Below are 16,225 nucleotides of genomic sequence, written 5' to 3'. Positions count from 1 at the left end.
CCCCCCCCCCCCCCCCCCCCCCCCGATTTTGTGATTAAACCAGTAATCTTCTGGAACAGGTACTTCATATGGATAGAAATGATTATTATGGAGGAGCATCAACCTCTCTTAATCTCATACAGGTTTAATATAATAAAATTCATGGAATAAGTTTTCCCTTGATTTAAATCCTATTCCCTTGGTCAAATTTTCTGTTATTATATTACATATGTTTCTCTTCCCTCCTACAGCTTTGGAAACGTTTCAGGGGGAATGATAAGCCTCCTGAACAGTTGGGCATGAGCAAAGAGTACAATGTTGATATGATACCCAAGGTACATTACGAAATTAAATAAAGAGTACAATGTTGATATTAAACAGACTTGATTTCTAAACAAGAGAACTAAAAACAAATTGGTTATCAAAAGGTACTTAAGTGTTAAGGTCGACCTGAGAGCTTCTGTCCATTTTTTCCTCCATAGTTCATGATGGCCAATGGTGGTTTGGTACGAGTACTCATCCACACAGATGTTACCAAATACCTACACTTCAAGGCGGTTGATGGTAGTTTTGTGTATAACAAGGGAAAGGTAAGCTGAATGGTTATAGAACGCTCCCCTATCTTTGTTTCTGTCTTAATAATAACAATCAATTAAGAAAGAAAAAAAATGTTAGGCTATTCGTGTATCTGAGCGTCTTTTTCTTTTCTTTTCAGATTTACAAAGTTCCAGCTACTGATGTTGAAGCTCTGAAGTCACCACTGATGGGACTTTTCGAGAAACGTCGTGCTCGAAAGTTCTTCATTTATGTTCAAGATTATGATGAAAAGGATCCAAAATCTCACGAAGGTTTAGATTTAACCAAAGTTACAGCTAGAGAACTCATCACGTGAGCATGTCTTGTCCCCCATACTAGTTTATATACTAGATTTGGTGCCACTTTTATTTAATTTGAAGAGAGTCTTTTCATTCATTCTCCTGCATTTGGTATTGCAGGAAGTATGGGCTAGAAGATGATACAATTGACTTTATTGGGCATGCTTTGGCACTACATTTTGACGATAGTTATTTGGATGGTCCAGCATTAGATTTTGTGAAGAAAATGAAGGTAAAACCGTCTTTTATGCTTTGTACTCTTTACTTTCGTCTTAACATATGTTCTATAATAAGAAAAGAAAATTGAAAGTCTTGCACTTCATTAAAATGGTAAGCTGTTTGTATTCAAAGGAATTGGCATTTGTTGTATATAGCTTTACGCAGAATCTTTGGCACGCTTCCAAGGAGGATCTCCCTATATCTATCCACTCTACGGACTTGGAGAGTTGCCTCAGGTATGTTTATAGTTTAAATCTTTAATATCATACAAAGAATTTTCTTATCTTTTTATAACATTATTGTCAGGCATTTGCCCGTTTAAGTGCCGTTTATGGTGGAACTTACATGCTCAACAAGCCAGAATGTAAGGTAAACTTAAGAGTGTACCTCGCTAACAGTTGGCTTGTATCCTAAGCTCTGTAAATTTCTTGATCCTCATCATGTTCGCCATAAATCAATGATTACTATGTAACTTAAAATCTAAAAGTAACCCCTTTTGAGATTTATTGATTTTCGAATAACAGGTCGAGTTTGATGGCGATGGGAAAGCTTATGGTGTGACTTCTGAAGGAGAAACTGCTAAATGCAAAAAAGTTGTTTGTGACCCATCGTATCTGCCAAACAAGGTACTCTCAACATCCAAAAAGTATTAACCAATGGAGGCCAAAGACTTTTATATATCCACCCGACCTAGACAGGCAGACTTAATTTTACCAGGGGTATGGTAACAATGAAAATGGCTCATTCTTTAGTAAGATTATAAGAGCAAATGCCTGAACCAAAATAAACTATTGCTATGGGAGCCTATACAATTACAGAAAGGATGTTCAGTACCATTTCTGTCGATGTGTATTTTCCGAGTTGTCCACCTAAACCCAAGGCGGTTATAGATGCATATATATATATATGGTAGAGGTTATTACGTTTTATCTGTCGATTCTGGTTTGTTAAATCTTAACAGGTTCAAAAGGTTGGAAAAGTAGCTCGTGCAGTTTGTATAATGAGTCATCCAATCCCAAACACCCATGATTCTCATTCAGCTCAGGTTATCCTACCGCAAAAGCAACTTGGCCGTAAATCAGACATGTAAGTGCTATGCCAAAACATTACAAAAGCCATTCTTGATCACCTCTTTATAAAAATTGGGGGCAATATAATCCCTAAGCAAGAATTATCCTACCTAACTTTCAGGCATTAAGATACGTCTTAGACATGGAAGATTATCATAAGAAATTCCGAACCTATCATAAGATTAAATCTGCACTTTTTCAAATCCAGAAAACAAACGGAATTCTAGAATCGCATACCTCTTCTGATTGATCTATACCATACTCGATTCTTGTAAAATGATACACACTAGCTAATAGCCTGGTGATACATCATAAGCACATTACATAAAGTAATGGTTTGATTGATACCTGTTAATTCTTCTTCTGACAGTCTCATAAACTAATTAGTTGTTTTCCTTTTTCTTTTTTTCCTAGGTACCTCTTCTGTTGCTCATACGCACACAACGTTGCTCCAAAAGGAAAATTTATTGCTTTCGTTTCCACAGAAGCAGAGACTGACAATCCTGAGATAGAATTGAAGCCTGGGATTGACCTCCTTGGACCTGTTGATGAGATATTCTATGAAACTTATGACAGATTTATTCCCGCAAATAATCATGAAACAGACAATTGCTTCATATCTATGGTAAGTTCAAAAATCTATTTCTTCCATTCTCATAAAAGAAATTGTTGTAGGCAAATGGAAAGCATAGATACAAAACCGAACATGCAATACTGAAATAACGGATTCCTTTTATTTGGCCGTTTTCTGGATGTTAAATACCATTGGATGAGTTACTTTTTATTGGCACTGGAAGCCCATCACATTATGGCAAGGTAACGTTTTACCGTTTAATGAATCTTCCACTTATTTGATGGGATGGTTAAAGAGATTATGTATGGTTAAAACTCTTCCTAACTTATCAATGGATATAATCATTTTGGGTATGAATAGTTTATCAGTCGTGTAGACGTTCTTATTTGGACATCTTATTTTGGCTTTATGTTCTTAATTTCCTAGCGCGGATATTAACAAGAATTTATTGAAACTTTATTGTGCAAGCAGAATTAGTTGGATTAAACCACTTGCATTTTTTTTTTTTTTTCCATTTTTGTTTAACAAATCAATGGTTGAGATTCAATCTGTTTATATTCTCTACTTTGACATGTTTTACGAGCTTTGAACATTGGTTTTAATGCAGAGTTACGATGCAAGCACCCATTTTGAGTCTACAGTCGCAGATGTGCTTGCTATGTACAGCAACATCACTGGAAAGGTAACAATAATCCTTTTGAAATAGTTCAAATTCCATTCGGCAAATTTTGACTAGAATTTTCAGATAATTTCTGCAAACCATTTTCAAAAAACGAAAAAAAGTTATGAAAAATGATTTGAAACGAAATCCTCTGGTATGATATCTGCCAACAACTCTCTCTTAAATTGTGGCAGGCTCTTGATCTTTCTGTGGATCTCAGTGCTGCAAGTGCTTCTGCTGATGATGATTGAGATAATAATTGCGTCAATTCTTAAGAGAAAAGGCAACATTTTTGTTTGATTGTTTGGTTGTTTCTAATTAATTTTTTTTATTTTTTCTGCAACCACTTACTGCATCCGAGTGTGTTGGTGATTTTATTAATGGATTCCCAATATATATATTCAGATGTGGATTCCAATGCATTACTGTCTTCCCTAAATTTCAGAGATAAGTTTCTTTATGGTTCTAGAGGCTGTCATTACCTATATGGCTTGTTTCTTATTTATTGAAAAATTTCTAGTACCTCCAAAACTTTCCATATTTACCCTTATAAACAACTTTTCCAACACCAAAATTATTTTAAAATAAGCAAATATTCCATCGCATATAGGTTTTAAGGACATCGTGGCCCTTAATTTATCTTGTATTTGATTCTTAATTTCTGATTCACCTGCTCTTATCTCTTTTCAAAAAGGATCCGTTCTTCAAATAAAATGATCCACTGAAACTATTAACTAGCAAATTTTCTTTATTATTATTATTTAGTATGCGTTACAAAAATTTCCCGCTTTAGAAGTAATTTCTTTTTTTATGTTGTAATTGATATATTTGAATAAAGAACTCAGAGAATTTAAATAAAAAAGTAAAAGGACGTGATATTGTTTACATGAAGAAATGACTCACTGAGCCGAGATCATTAACTAATACTAATAGAATAGAAAAAAATTGTCTTTTCTGTATACTTTCCCTAGTTCTGTTGCTACCGCGAGCTTTACGCAATCAATCGGATCATATAAATATCCTTTCAACACAACATAGGTCATCGAAAGGATCTCGGAGACCCACCAAAACACGAAAGCCAAGATCTTTCAAAAAATGGAGCTATACACATCTATTTTTCATTTATTTTATGGTGAAAATTTGTTTTCAAAAACATGGTCTCCTTGGAAATCTTAGAGGCTAAGTAAGCACCACCTCAAGCCATTAACAACCAACAATGTATTTAGTCCTAAGTTTAAAATATTGAAACCATCAAGGTCAATTGAAAGAGATGGGTGCATGATTATTTCAAATTTAATTTTTTTTTTTTTGTTCATTGAAAAATAAAATATTTTAGAACATAATTAATTAATTTTTTTTATTTAAAAGGTATTAAATTAAACTCTCAACTTTTAATTTCATCGAATTAAATCACCGCGTAGGATCATATACCTTCTATAGAAGGGACAAAAGAAACATCTTGTTCTTTCTTCAACAATTTTTGATCTCTAATGAACATCTCAATAGGATTCGAACCCATATGAAGTCCTGACCATCTCTCAGAGAAAAAAGAACGAATGATTTCTGCTTCTCACGTTCCGTGAATAGCCGGGACATTGGAGAATATCCAGAAAAACATCTAGGGAATCGGTCTGATTCTATCTCTGTTCGTTCCCTTTGAAAAAAGGAAGGATCCCAAAGATATGTATTAGAAATTACATAAAATTTAATACAATTTTAGTTTCTTGATACGTTGTAAAGGAGGTCGAATTTGAAAACTTGGAAATTTAAATGTAACATAATATAGCTATACTAACACAATTCCAAATGGGGCTAATACAGTCATTTATAGCCCGCATAGCATCCTAAATGCTCTCACCCGATCATCTCATCTGTTATCATCCTATGAACACTGAATGAATAGTCGTAAACTAGGTACCATATTGTATAACTCTCCGATTGAATGAGCAGTCTTAGTAAAATTTTCCTTAAATTTGTCACGAGTTGTTTTCTTTAAGTTTTTTGAAGTCGACGGTTTACTAATTTTATTGAAGAGCTCTCGTTAGAAACTATGATGCTGATAACTTCTAGGGTAAAGGTAACATAGCCTACCCCGAGCAAAATACCACCATTTTTTTAGTTCAACCATTTTAGAGACTTCAAGATAAGAATTGACGTTTTTTTCCACTAAGCTATACTCAGATTGGTCGAATATCGCATGTCTAGATTTTATCGATATACTCGATATAAAATACGTATTATTATTTTTATTTTTTTATTGTTACAAAGGTATTTTTTTCATTTTGGCAAAATATTTTATTATGTTTTTGTAATTGCAGAAATTGCTACATTGAGCATTGAATTAGTATCCTCAAATTGACTGACTCTAATAGTTGCCTTGCTATTCCAAATTCAAAACCCCAAATTTCAACGGTTGAACGTTCAACCAATCAATTGCTTGACAAAGCGCGAATCCAATCCAAGGCAGTTCCGCGTCGTCGGAGTGGAGGAACAGAGATGGACGACGAGAGCGTCAAGGCGGAGGCTCTGCAGATTATAGGAATGTTCAAAGTTCTTCCGAAATTGGTTGTTTTCGACCTCGATTACACTCTCTGGCCGTTCTATTGGTAATTTCTCCTCCTCTTTTTTCATCTTTTGATTCACTTTTCCGATTGTTGACTCTGAAAAACGCATTTCGATGGAGTTTTTTTTTTTGTGCTTGAACTGTTTTATTGGATTCATTTCTGAGCCGATTGAATGCTGCTGCGCTTTCTTCTGCTGTTAGTGGAGTTTTGATGAAATGAATCGCCTGTTGTGGTCTATGTTTACGTTTGCTTTAATTGTTTTTCATTTTGTTCGTCTTGTAATTTGACTAGAACAAGAAGATTCTTCTAGCCGACTGTTAGCCGATAGCGTCTTATTTAGGCTTTTATTTTGGCTTCCACTCAAAGTTTTTAAAACGTGTCTAGAGAGAGGTTTCTACACCCTTATAACGAATGTTTTGTTCTCTTCCCCAACCGATGTGGGATCTCACAATCCATCCATTCAAGGCTCAGGGTCCTCTGGCACCCGTTCTCTTCTCCATTCGACGTGGGACCACCTAATCCACTCCCCTTCAAGGCCAGCCTTCTTACTGGCACATAGCCTCGTGTAGATTGTGAGATCCCGCATCGATTGGTGAGGATAATGAAGTATTCTTTATAAGGGTGTGATAAACTCTCCGTCGACTTGAGTAAAGCAAACATTGGTGAAAATCCAATGCCCTATAAACCTAAGGGTTCCTCTGCAAGGTTCATCCATGGAGGGTGAATCAAGGCCTAAGATCAGGGGAAAAGGCGTAGTTGATGGACAACAGGTGAATATTCCTATACTACCCTTTGTTGGTCCCGAGAGATGGAAGAGGCTAGATTAGCCGAAAAATGGCCTAACAGACAGCGTTTTAAAAATCTTGAGAAGAAGCGCGAAAAAAAAAGCCTAAAGAAACAATATCTCTTAGCTAGCCTATGGATGAAATTCATTCACTAAAGACTAGCTCAATAACCCTTTGATTTTTTTGACAGTGATTGTCTCTCAAAACGTGAACAACCATCTCTGTTTCCTCATGCCAATGGCATATTATATGCACTTAAAGACAAGGGAATTGACCTTGCCATCGCTTCTAGATCACCAACATCTGATATTGCCAACACGTTTATCGATAAATTAGGAATCAAGTCGATGTTCGTAACTCAGGTGAGAACGCGACTGATTAGTCATTTTACATTTCTCGTTCAGTTATCAGCTTTGAAGTTTTAGTCTATTTCTTCTGCTTCTTTGTGGAATGAGAATTATCCATTTCTCTTGGTTAAATGATGTTTTCCCAGCAGTATTCTCTATGATCCTGGCACGAATGAACCTTCAAAATTTGTAGCTAAAAGAATATTTCAGACACCAGGTTGTATGCCAACGAGGACATTGAGCATCAAAGGGTAGACATTGAGCATCAAAGGGTAGTGGACACCGAACGGTGTGCCAACAAAGACGTTTGGTCTCAAAGAGGCTGGATTGATAGATCCTACATCAATTGGAGAGAGTAACGAGTGCTAGCGAGGACACTGAGTCCCAAAGAGGGGGTGGAGTGTGAGATCCTTCATCAATTGGAGAGAGGAACGAGTGTCAACAAGGATACTGGGTTTCGAAGGAGGGTGGATTGTGAGATCCCACATCGATTGGAGAGAGAAGCGAGTGCCAATGAGGACACTGGGCCCCGAAGGAGGGTGGATTGTGAGATCCCACATCGATTGGAGAGAGGAGCGAGTGTCAGCGAAGACACTGAGCCCCGAAGGAGGGTAGATTATGAGATCCCACATCGATTGAAGAGAGGAATGAGTGCCAGGAAGGACACTGAACCCCGAAGAAGGGTGGATTGTGAGATCCCACATCGATTGGAAGAGAAACGAGCGCCAACGAGGACACTAGACCCCAAATGGGGTATACTGTGAGATCCCACATTAGTTGGAAAGGGAAACGAAACATTATTATAAGGGTGTGAAAACCTCTCATTAGCAGACACGTTTTAAAAACCTTGAGGGAAACTCTGAAAGAGAAAGTCTGAAGAGGACAATATCTGCTAGCGGTGGACTTGAGCCGTTCCAACAGCACAAAAATGTACTTTATTTCTTCTAGCAACTTCCTCATATTCTTATCAAGGGACTGACGAGCATCCCTTGCCATTGCTATTTTAACTAATCAGCTTATAGCAAGAAATCTTTGCTTATGAACTCTATCCTGTTTTTCATGATGATCATTTCCAGGAGATTTTTGCTAGTTGGACACACAAAACAGATCATTTCCAGAGAATTCATTCGAGTACCGGTGTACCTTTCACGTCTATGCTATTTTTTGACGACGAGGATCGGAATATCGTAACGGTAAAACTCATACTAAACAGTTTAAGGATATCATATCTACTTATTTCCCCATCTTAACAAAGTTTTGTGATGGCAACAACAGGTTTCAAAAATGGGAGTCTCAAGTATTCTGGTTGACAATGGAGTTAATCTTGAGGCACTGAGGCAGGGACTTACAACTTACGCCCACAATGTGAATAAAATTGAGGACAACAAGAAGAAATGGACATACTACACTCAAAACTCAACTTCATTTGAGAGGACGGGGTAAAAGAACGGTTTATTTATAGCTTATTCAATGGTTATATATAATAAAACTATATATGATAAATGACATATAAAGTAAATAGTTCGTATGTAGTAAACAAACAAAGCTATATCTGATAAAACTATGTAGGATAGATGGTTATACTGGAGATGATTATATCTGGTAAAGCTATATATAGTAAACTGAACTGGGTAGTGTTTTGAAAATGTATTTTTTGTGTTCTCTGTAGATATTAGGAGTTATCAATATAAATCTTTAGCCTATACTCCTTGCATTTTCTCTTTCTTATTTTGTGTGTTCATCTAGATTGAGTGTGAGTTGTTGTGCGATATTAACAAAGAAGCAGCCTAGGTACGAGGAGCCTCAACCTACAAAAAAGAGTTTCTAGTCAAAAAGAATAATATCTAGCTAACAATCAATCAATCAATATCTTTTAAACTCCTTTGAACATGTGAGATCTCACATCGGTTGGAGAAGAGAATGAAACATTATTTATAAGAGTGTGAAAACATCTCTATGACATACAAGTTTTAAAAACTTTTTGAGGGAAAGTTCAAAAAGATAATATCTGCTAGTGGTGAACTTGAGTTTGGGCTTAGACTGTTACAAATAGTATGAGAGCCAGGCACGGGGTAGTGTGTTAGTGAGGAGGTTGAACCCCGAAGGGGGTGGATACGAGGCGGAGGGCTAGCAAGGACGTTGGGTCGAGGGTGAATTGTGAGATTTCATATCGATTGAGGAGGAGAACGAATGGAAACCTCTTTCTAGCATACACGTTTTAAAAACTTTAACGAAAAGCCTAAAAAGAACAATATTAGCTAGCGGTGGACTTGAACCTTTACCGGACCCAAATACCCTAAAACTCTGGAGATCGACCAAATGTGATTCGAAGTATTGTGTTTTCCATAAGTAAAAGTAAGATTGATCACACTCACACACCCACAAACAGGAATTAAATAAAAAGATAAAGATTTACGTGGTTCGGAGAGAAGAAATTTCCCTACAACCACGAGTGGTAGCCAATGACTATAATCAAAGTCTCTCGTACAAAGTTCATCCCAGTTATCTCTAGGCAAATACAAAATAACAATGATTGAACAGATGAATCAAATAATAAAATTTTCTGTTTTGTTACTATATTTTTTAATGAATCAATTTTTGAAGGAAGAAGTTAATTTCGACCATAAACTTTTAATTTCATTAAATTGCATCTCACACTCAAATAGTCATTACAGTCTTGATCTTAAACTTTAAAAATTATTTTACTCTAAAATAAATAAGTTAAGCGTAAAAATTGTAATACTTAAATTAAATTTTACTCTAAAATAAAAAATAATTAAAATTGCAAATATATACAGTGATAATAATAATAATAATAATAATTATCCATAAAATTCAAATACTGGAATTGATGATAGTGATTATTAAAATTTTGTTTTTATTTATTTATTTATAAATATTTAATTAAGATTTACAATTTAATTTTGAAAATATATTTTAAAATTATTTTTAAGAGGGTTGGAAAATAAATTTAATTTTAAAATTTGAGTTTTATATTTATTTGGTTCAAAATTTTGAAAAGTAAATTTTTTTTGGACTTTATTTTAAAAAAAATTAATTGATACATAAAATATGATTTTAAATTATGTTTAATGTATTTAAAAACTTTAAAAATTATTAAATAAATTATATTAATTCTCATGCAACAAAGATATTAGGTGGATATATTTTCAAAATTCATAAAAAAAAAATGTTAATGGACTAAACTTAAATAATACAAAGAAAATAATATTTTAATAATTAATTAATGTATTTGTTTTTGGATTATACCCGAATTTGGAATATTTTTCGTAGGCACACATGGCGGGTTGGTGATGGCGATACAGCTCAATCGTATGCTAGAATTGCTCCGCTGGTTTTACAATAATTTGTCGGATAAACCACAATTTATATAATCAATCATCATCGAGTTGTGTGTTCAATTTACTCACGCCTTCATCTCGATCCAATTCATCGTGACCAAGAAGAGAGAGCAATGGAGAAGATCTCAAACACTGACGCTGTAAATGGAGAGGTTAACGATGGAAAAGACGCTATTAACGATGCCTCGGTCTGTGGTTACGACTCGCTTCATCAACTCCTTGCCGCAAATCTCAAACCTCAGATATTCCAGGTCGTTTTTCTCTTCTTTTTTGATCGATTTTCTTTGTGTGGATAGAATTCACTGAAATATTAGCGATGACGGAAAATTATTGATGATCTGTTTACGATTCGTTTGTTTTTGCTCATTTTTTTCGACTTCTGTTTGATTCCGTACTTTTAGGCGGTTGATTCTGAGAATCTAGAAATCTTTTCCTACTTTATTTGAGAGATGCTTGGTTTTTTGGATGTATTAGGTTTTATCAGCTGATTAAACATTTTGATTTCGAAATTTAGTTGTTAATTGTTGATACTCTGTTTCGGCTAAAGGTTTGAAAATGACCGTGTGAACGTTTTGTTGAAAAGAATTAATCGTAGGTCGATTAGCAGTGCTGATATAATATATGTAGTGTATGTACATGCGACTTCTGAATTGATATAGATTTTTGTTCTGTTAGCATGCTTCTGGTATTTCTTTCTTTGCTTTGATCATTTGAAATATTCGACGAACTTCAAAATTGTGTTGCTAATCCCAGGAAGTTAGCCGGTTGCTATTAGGGCTTAACTGTGGAAAGCCGCTTCAAACTGTTTCTCTTGCAGAGCCTGTGAAGAGTCTTTCTCTAAAGCATGATTTTGACCTCCAGGTAGTAACTTTGTAGGAGTCTTTTCTTAAGTTTCTTTGGTAACTTTGATTATATGCTATTTGCAATGCAGAAACCTATTAATATTTGTGCCTGCTTTAGTAAGAGCTTGATTTTGTTCCAGTGATCTGTTTTACCAGAAACAATTAGCAATCTCTACCTTTTATTTTGTTGTTTAAACGTGATATTGTCATTTTGGTTTGTTAAATCACCACTAACAATGAATTATGATGAATTTAATCTTATATCAATACTTTAATTCTTCCCCTCACTTGTGAACTTGGAAATTCGCTGATGGCCGAATAAGTGGATACCAATATAAATCGGGAAGAAAATAAAATTATAGAGGTTTGAACACATGACCTCTCATTCTACTACCGTAAAATTATTGAGGAATATAAAAAATTAAGTTGATGGATTATGGTAAGTTAATTCTTATATCGAAAAACAAAGATGTAGTTCTTAATTTTTATTCATATTCTTCCTAGAGAATCGAAGTTCAATATGGGTTGTGTAGTCTTTTTATAACTCACATTCATTGCTCTCTTGCCCTCTCTTTTACAAATACAAAAAGAGGAAATATCAAAATAATTCAAAAGTATGATTAGAAAGTCAGACCTCTTTATGTCATCCTAACATATCAATTATCCAACAACGGGAAGATGATCTTTCTTTGACTATACTTGTATGTAGCGAGTCATGTTAGCTTCATATGAGAGTCTTTAGAAAAAGGCTAAAAAGCACTCATCACTAGACTCCTTTTCTATTCTGCTTTGCCACTTATTAAGAGAATAGGTCCCATTGAAGTGGCCTGCATTTATTCATCTCTAATGATTTTGATAACATTTGAAAGCCTCTCTGCAAAATAATTACTGTGACCTACCTTTCTATTCTGATCTATGTCATAACCATTTTTATATTCACCATGCAACATTTATGTGATGAAAGGAGCTTGTGGCTCTTTTTTTTAAAAAAGTAAATTTCTATGGCATTTTATTGATGTTTCTATCTATTGTTCTCTTAAATCATTCCAGGCTTTCCGCTTTATTGCTGACAAGGAATCAGTGAGAGTACCTCGAATAGTAAGGGTGGGTCTTATCCAAAATTCTATTGCCCTTCCAACAACTGCCCCCTTTTCAGACCAAAAGAGGGCTATTCTTGAGAAAGTAAAGCCAATTATTGATGCAGCAGGTGCTTCTGGAGTCAACATATTATGCTTGCAAGTAGGTTACCCTGGCCAGCTATCTTCCTGTGTATTTCTACTTATATCTCTTTTTGGGTTTTTTTATTTTAACATTCATAGACATACATATATAGGAAGCATGGATGATGCCATTTGCTTTTTGTACCCGTGAGAAGCGGTGGTGTGAATTTGCAGAGCCAATTGATGGGGAATCGACAAGGTTTCTACAGGATCTTGCATTAAAATACAACATGGTCATTGTAAGTTCCATTCTTGAGAGAGATGTTAGTCATGGAGAAACTTTGTGGAATACTGCTGTTGTTATTGGAAATCATGGAAACATAATTGGCAAGCATCGCAAGGTAACAGTTATTTTGAGTTAATTTTCATGTCACACTTTCTCGGCTGTCGAAAATACTTTGTTTAATGAAGTGTTGCAGAACCATATACCAAGAGTTGGCGACTTTAATGAGAGCACGTACTACATGGAAGGAAACACCGGGCATCCTGTGTTCGAGACAGCCTATGGTAAAATTGCGATAAATATATGTTATGGGAGGCACCACCCTTTAAACTGGTTAGCTTTCGGCTTAAATGGAGCTGAGATAGTTTTCAACCCTTCTGCAACTGTTGGTGAACTCAGTGAACCAATGTGGCCTATTGAGGTTAGTCTTTAACTTGTTCTTATCCATCTCTTGTTTGGTCCAGGTAATCATTTCACTTTTCAGTTATACCCAAAAGTCAAACAAGGAAAATGAATGCAGATAATTGTTCCTTTTCCTTTGATTGAGAACTACGAATCACAATGATGCTTCAACTTTGTGTTAACATTTTTTTCGCCTTTTGGCTTAGATTCTTCAACTTTGTATTAACGTTTTTTTGTCTTTGGCTTAGATGCTTCAACTTTGTGTTAACATTTTTTCGCCTTTGGCTTAGATGCTTTATCTTTGTGTTAACATTTTTTCGCAGATGTTTTAACTTTGTGTTAGGATTGCACACCAACACATACTCGATCTAGATGAATACAAAGAATAGGTGAGAGAAAATGCAAAGAGGAATATTGGCTAGAAGTTTATTTTCTACCGAGAATATGCAAGGAGAAATATTAACTAGATGTTTATATTGAGTACCTACCGTAAGAGAAAATACAGAGAATACAGAAAATATATATTCAAAGTACATTTTCAAAACACGGTCTAGTAGAGTATATATATGGTTCAGTTTATTATATATAGTTTTACCAGATCTACTATTGGTAACTGTCTACCATAGCTCTACTAATATAGGTTTTGACTGTACATAGTTATTTACTATATATAGTTTTACTGTGGTAATTATATACAAGCGCATGACCTTCCACTTTCTTACACTTTGACCAATCACATCCGGTATAATTATAAATTACGAAACTAGCCTATTACTATTGTATTTCTACCAACTTCTATAGAAAACTCATGTACTTCATCTGCACTGCAATCTATTACCGTTAAATAATGTTGAATGGAATATTCTATGTTTGCAGGCCCGAAATGCTGCAATAGCAAATAGTTATTTTGTTGGATCGATCAATCGTGTAGGGACCGAGACGTTCCCGAACCCTTTCACTTCGGGGGACGGGAAACCGCAGCATACAGATTTTGGTCACTTCTATGGGTCCAGCCATTTCTCTGCACCAGATGCATCTTGCACTCCCTCACTCTCCCGTTCCCGAGATGGTTTATTAATCTCAGACATGGATCTTAACTTGTGTAGGCAGCTGAAAGATAAATGGGGATTCCGAATGACTGCTCGGTATGAGATGTATGCCGAAACGCTTGCTCGGTATCTAAAGCCCGAGTTTGAGCCTCAAGTCATCTCTGATCCTTTGTTGCACAAGAAGGCTTCTTGAAGGAAGTATGATCACTTGGAAAGACTGGAAAAGAAGCCTATATGTAAGTTGAACAAGTAAGCTCACTTTCCCTTATGTTTGTAAGCTTTGAACATGTGACTCTTTGTTCTAAGCAAATGTCGCCTTGCAAAGTGTAGTTAAGATATACACAATCAAGCAGCAGAGTAATAAGAACTTTCAATGAATTTAGATTGCTAGTATACATTCTATCATTTAGAATCATGGCGAGCATTCTCTCATCATATCATCATAATATGGTTGAGATCCATACATCATGAGTATTTGGGTAATCAACAGGAGCTTTCTTGGCATAACAAGTATAATAATTATGGTGATTCCCAATAAAAAGTCATATCATATGACCACATATTTACTTAGCTTATTTGGACCGATCTCATCTTTTACGGAATCGATCCCCTTTTGACCGTATAAGAATATGTGGCATGGCACCTTTCGCTCATCCATTCCGCCCCGTGCAGACGCGGCGCCACTCTTCAAGCCTAAAAGCGCTCTCGAAATTAAGCACATTTCCCTTTCTCTCTGTAAAACTATGTATCCACGGGAAAAAAAGCTTGAGTAAAGCAAATTCTTTCTTGTTCACTGTACTGATAAGATTTTTTTTATCGATATAGAACACTCATGTCGATAAAATGATTTATTCAAAATGATTTGAATAAATCCACATCAGTCCCCTCCCAACAATTAATTCTCAAAATTCATGTGGATCATGATGCAAATATGCTCATATTGGTGACGTTATTGTTGCTGTAATCAAGAAAGTCGACTACTATGATCATGGTATCAGAGGTGAAGTAGGCACGAGTATCAACATCTAATATAATATTTCATTATAGTTCTATGATTCAGAGTATCATTTCCTATTTGATCTCTTTGTTTTCAATGGCTAAAGTGCATGCAAAAAATTAAGTTACAGTCGATAGTTATTTGATATTGTTGTAAGGAATGTTTAAATTTGATGATTCCAACGCGTACGATTGGCAGCTACCACTAAAAAATGATTGCTCAACACATATATCAATTGAATTCAAGCATTGAAAATCAAACTTACTCGCACGAATCTCCTGGCTCAACTCAAACGGTCTAAAACTAAGTTTCAACATCAACACTAAATTGAATCTAATAAAACTTAAAAGAACAATCATTATCAATGAAAACTTATTCAATTAGCAAATGTAAATATTTCTAAACTTTCGTTAGTTGATAGACGTTTTGGTTTAATCCTAATAGAGTTCAACGTCACGGATTGCTATTATTGCATAGACGTATAATTCTTATAGTTCATCAAATCCTATGAGAAATGCTTTAAAGAACTCTTGAACCAGCTCAATCAAATAGGAGAAACCCTAAATCGGACCGTAATAGGATTAAAAACCCCTTGAACCGGAGGAAAATTGGTTGGAACAGATCTAAGTACGTTGAACCAGTCGGAAATTGCCTTGAACCGACCCAAAATCGGGCCAAAACGTACTCACAGTCGGATTGGACTGTTGCAAACCGGTCGAGAATCACCCTAATCCAACCGAAAGCACGTTGAACCGGGTTGAAGATACGCTGAACCAGCATTGAAACTCGTTGAACCGACGGCGAAAACCCACCAAGAGGATAGCTCCGGCGCAAACTTCGAGCCGTCTGTGAGATTTTATGAATAAATATAAACCCAACGAAAAGCATTACAACAATCAGAGTGGCGCAGCGGAAGCGTGGTGGGCCCATAACCCACAGGTCCCAGGATCGAAACCTGGCTCTGATAAAAGAGTGGCTTCCGTTTCAATTTTTTTACTCCATTTTCGAATTTAATTTTTGATCTCTTTTCAATCCTTGATCCAAACCCACAGGTCC

General features: G+C 35.5%; 3 protein-coding genes and 1 non-coding gene across 5 annotated transcripts in view; all 4 read left to right on the top strand.

Moving 5' to 3' along the window:
- The window catches only part of LOC111470579 (guanosine nucleotide diphosphate dissociation inhibitor At5g09550-like), a 4,995-nt gene extending 1,231 nt beyond the window's left edge, over positions 1 to 3,764 (top strand). Inside the window, exons 2-13 of the mRNA XM_023116130.1 lie at positions 60 to 122; positions 231 to 314; positions 462 to 569; positions 695 to 867; positions 975 to 1,086; positions 1,229 to 1,309; positions 1,380 to 1,442; positions 1,598 to 1,699; positions 2,035 to 2,159; positions 2,558 to 2,768; positions 3,325 to 3,399; positions 3,573 to 3,764. Coding sequence (XP_022971898.1) covers positions 60 to 122; positions 231 to 314; positions 462 to 569; positions 695 to 867; positions 975 to 1,086; positions 1,229 to 1,309; positions 1,380 to 1,442; positions 1,598 to 1,699; positions 2,035 to 2,159; positions 2,558 to 2,768; positions 3,325 to 3,399; positions 3,573 to 3,629 — 1,254 coding nt within the window. The 3' untranslated portion in view covers positions 3,630 to 3,764. The remainder of the gene's footprint in view (positions 1 to 59; positions 123 to 230; positions 315 to 461; positions 570 to 694; positions 868 to 974; positions 1,087 to 1,228; positions 1,310 to 1,379; positions 1,443 to 1,597; positions 1,700 to 2,034; positions 2,160 to 2,557; positions 2,769 to 3,324; positions 3,400 to 3,572) is intronic.
- A 2,014-nt stretch (positions 3,765 to 5,778) lies between these two features.
- LOC111470580 (magnesium-dependent phosphatase 1) lies at positions 5,779 to 8,777 on the top strand. The gene is made up of 4 exons (XM_023116131.1): positions 5,779 to 5,984; positions 6,918 to 7,089; positions 8,151 to 8,267; positions 8,350 to 8,777. The coding sequence occupies exons 1-4, from the start codon at positions 5,875 to 5,877 to the stop codon at positions 8,515 to 8,517; spliced, it is 567 nt and encodes a 188-aa protein (XP_022971899.1). The 5' UTR covers positions 5,779 to 5,874; the 3' UTR covers positions 8,518 to 8,777.
- A 1,579-nt stretch (positions 8,778 to 10,356) lies between these two features.
- On the top strand, positions 10,357 to 14,747 carry LOC111470599 (beta-ureidopropionase). Of its 2 annotated transcripts, XR_002715080.1 has the most exons (7): positions 10,357 to 10,687; positions 11,190 to 11,297; positions 12,329 to 12,517; positions 12,612 to 12,839; positions 12,918 to 13,142; positions 14,000 to 14,555; positions 14,684 to 14,747. XR_002715080.1 is itself a non-coding variant. In XM_023116158.1 (6 exons), the coding sequence occupies exons 1-6, from the start codon at positions 10,550 to 10,552 to the stop codon at positions 14,363 to 14,365; spliced, it is 1,254 nt and encodes a 417-aa protein (XP_022971926.1). In that variant the 5' UTR covers positions 10,357 to 10,549; the 3' UTR covers positions 14,366 to 14,560. The 2 variants fall into 2 exon arrangements, 1 of the variants encoding a protein (XP_022971926.1); XM_023116158.1 differs by lacking the exon at positions 14,684 to 14,747 and having other exon boundaries at positions 14,000 to 14,560.
- Positions 14,748 to 16,064: 1,317 nt separating this feature from the next.
- On the top strand, positions 16,065 to 16,136 carry TRNAM-CAU. Its single transcript has one exon. It is a non-coding gene; the product is annotated as a tRNA-Met (tRNA).
- Positions 16,137 to 16,225: the final 89 nt, after the last annotated feature.

Source organism: Cucurbita maxima, unplaced genomic scaffold (assembly GCF_002738345.1).
Source record: "Cucurbita maxima cultivar Rimu unplaced genomic scaffold, Cmax_1.0 Cma_Scf00046, whole genome shotgun sequence".
Classification (NCBI taxonomy): Eukaryota; Viridiplantae; Streptophyta; class Magnoliopsida; order Cucurbitales; family Cucurbitaceae; genus Cucurbita; species Cucurbita maxima.
The sequence above is the reverse complement of the archived record's forward strand: the minus strand, read 5'-3'. Positions and strand labels throughout refer to the sequence as shown.

Coding starts and splice junctions, on each gene's coding strand:
- LOC111470580 (XM_023116131.1), top strand. CDS start 5,875: ATGGACGACGAGAGCGTCAAGGCGGAGGCTCTGCAGATTATAGGAATG. Junction 5,985..6,917: donor ACTCTCTGGCCGTTCTATTG/GTAATTTCTCCT, acceptor TTTTTTTGACAG/TGATTGTCTCTCAAAACGTG. Junction 8,268..8,349: donor AGGATCGGAATATCGTAACG/GTAAAACTCATA, acceptor TGGCAACAACAG/GTTTCAAAAATGGGAGTCTC.
- LOC111470599 (XM_023116158.1), top strand. CDS start 10,550: ATGGAGAAGATCTCAAACACTGACGCTGTAAATGGAGAGGTTAACGAT. Junction 11,298..12,328: donor AGCATGATTTTGACCTCCAG/GTAGTAACTTTG, acceptor AAATCATTCCAG/GCTTTCCGCTTTATTGCTGA. Junction 13,143..13,999: donor AACCAATGTGGCCTATTGAG/GTTAGTCTTTAA, acceptor CTATGTTTGCAG/GCCCGAAATGCTGCAATAGC.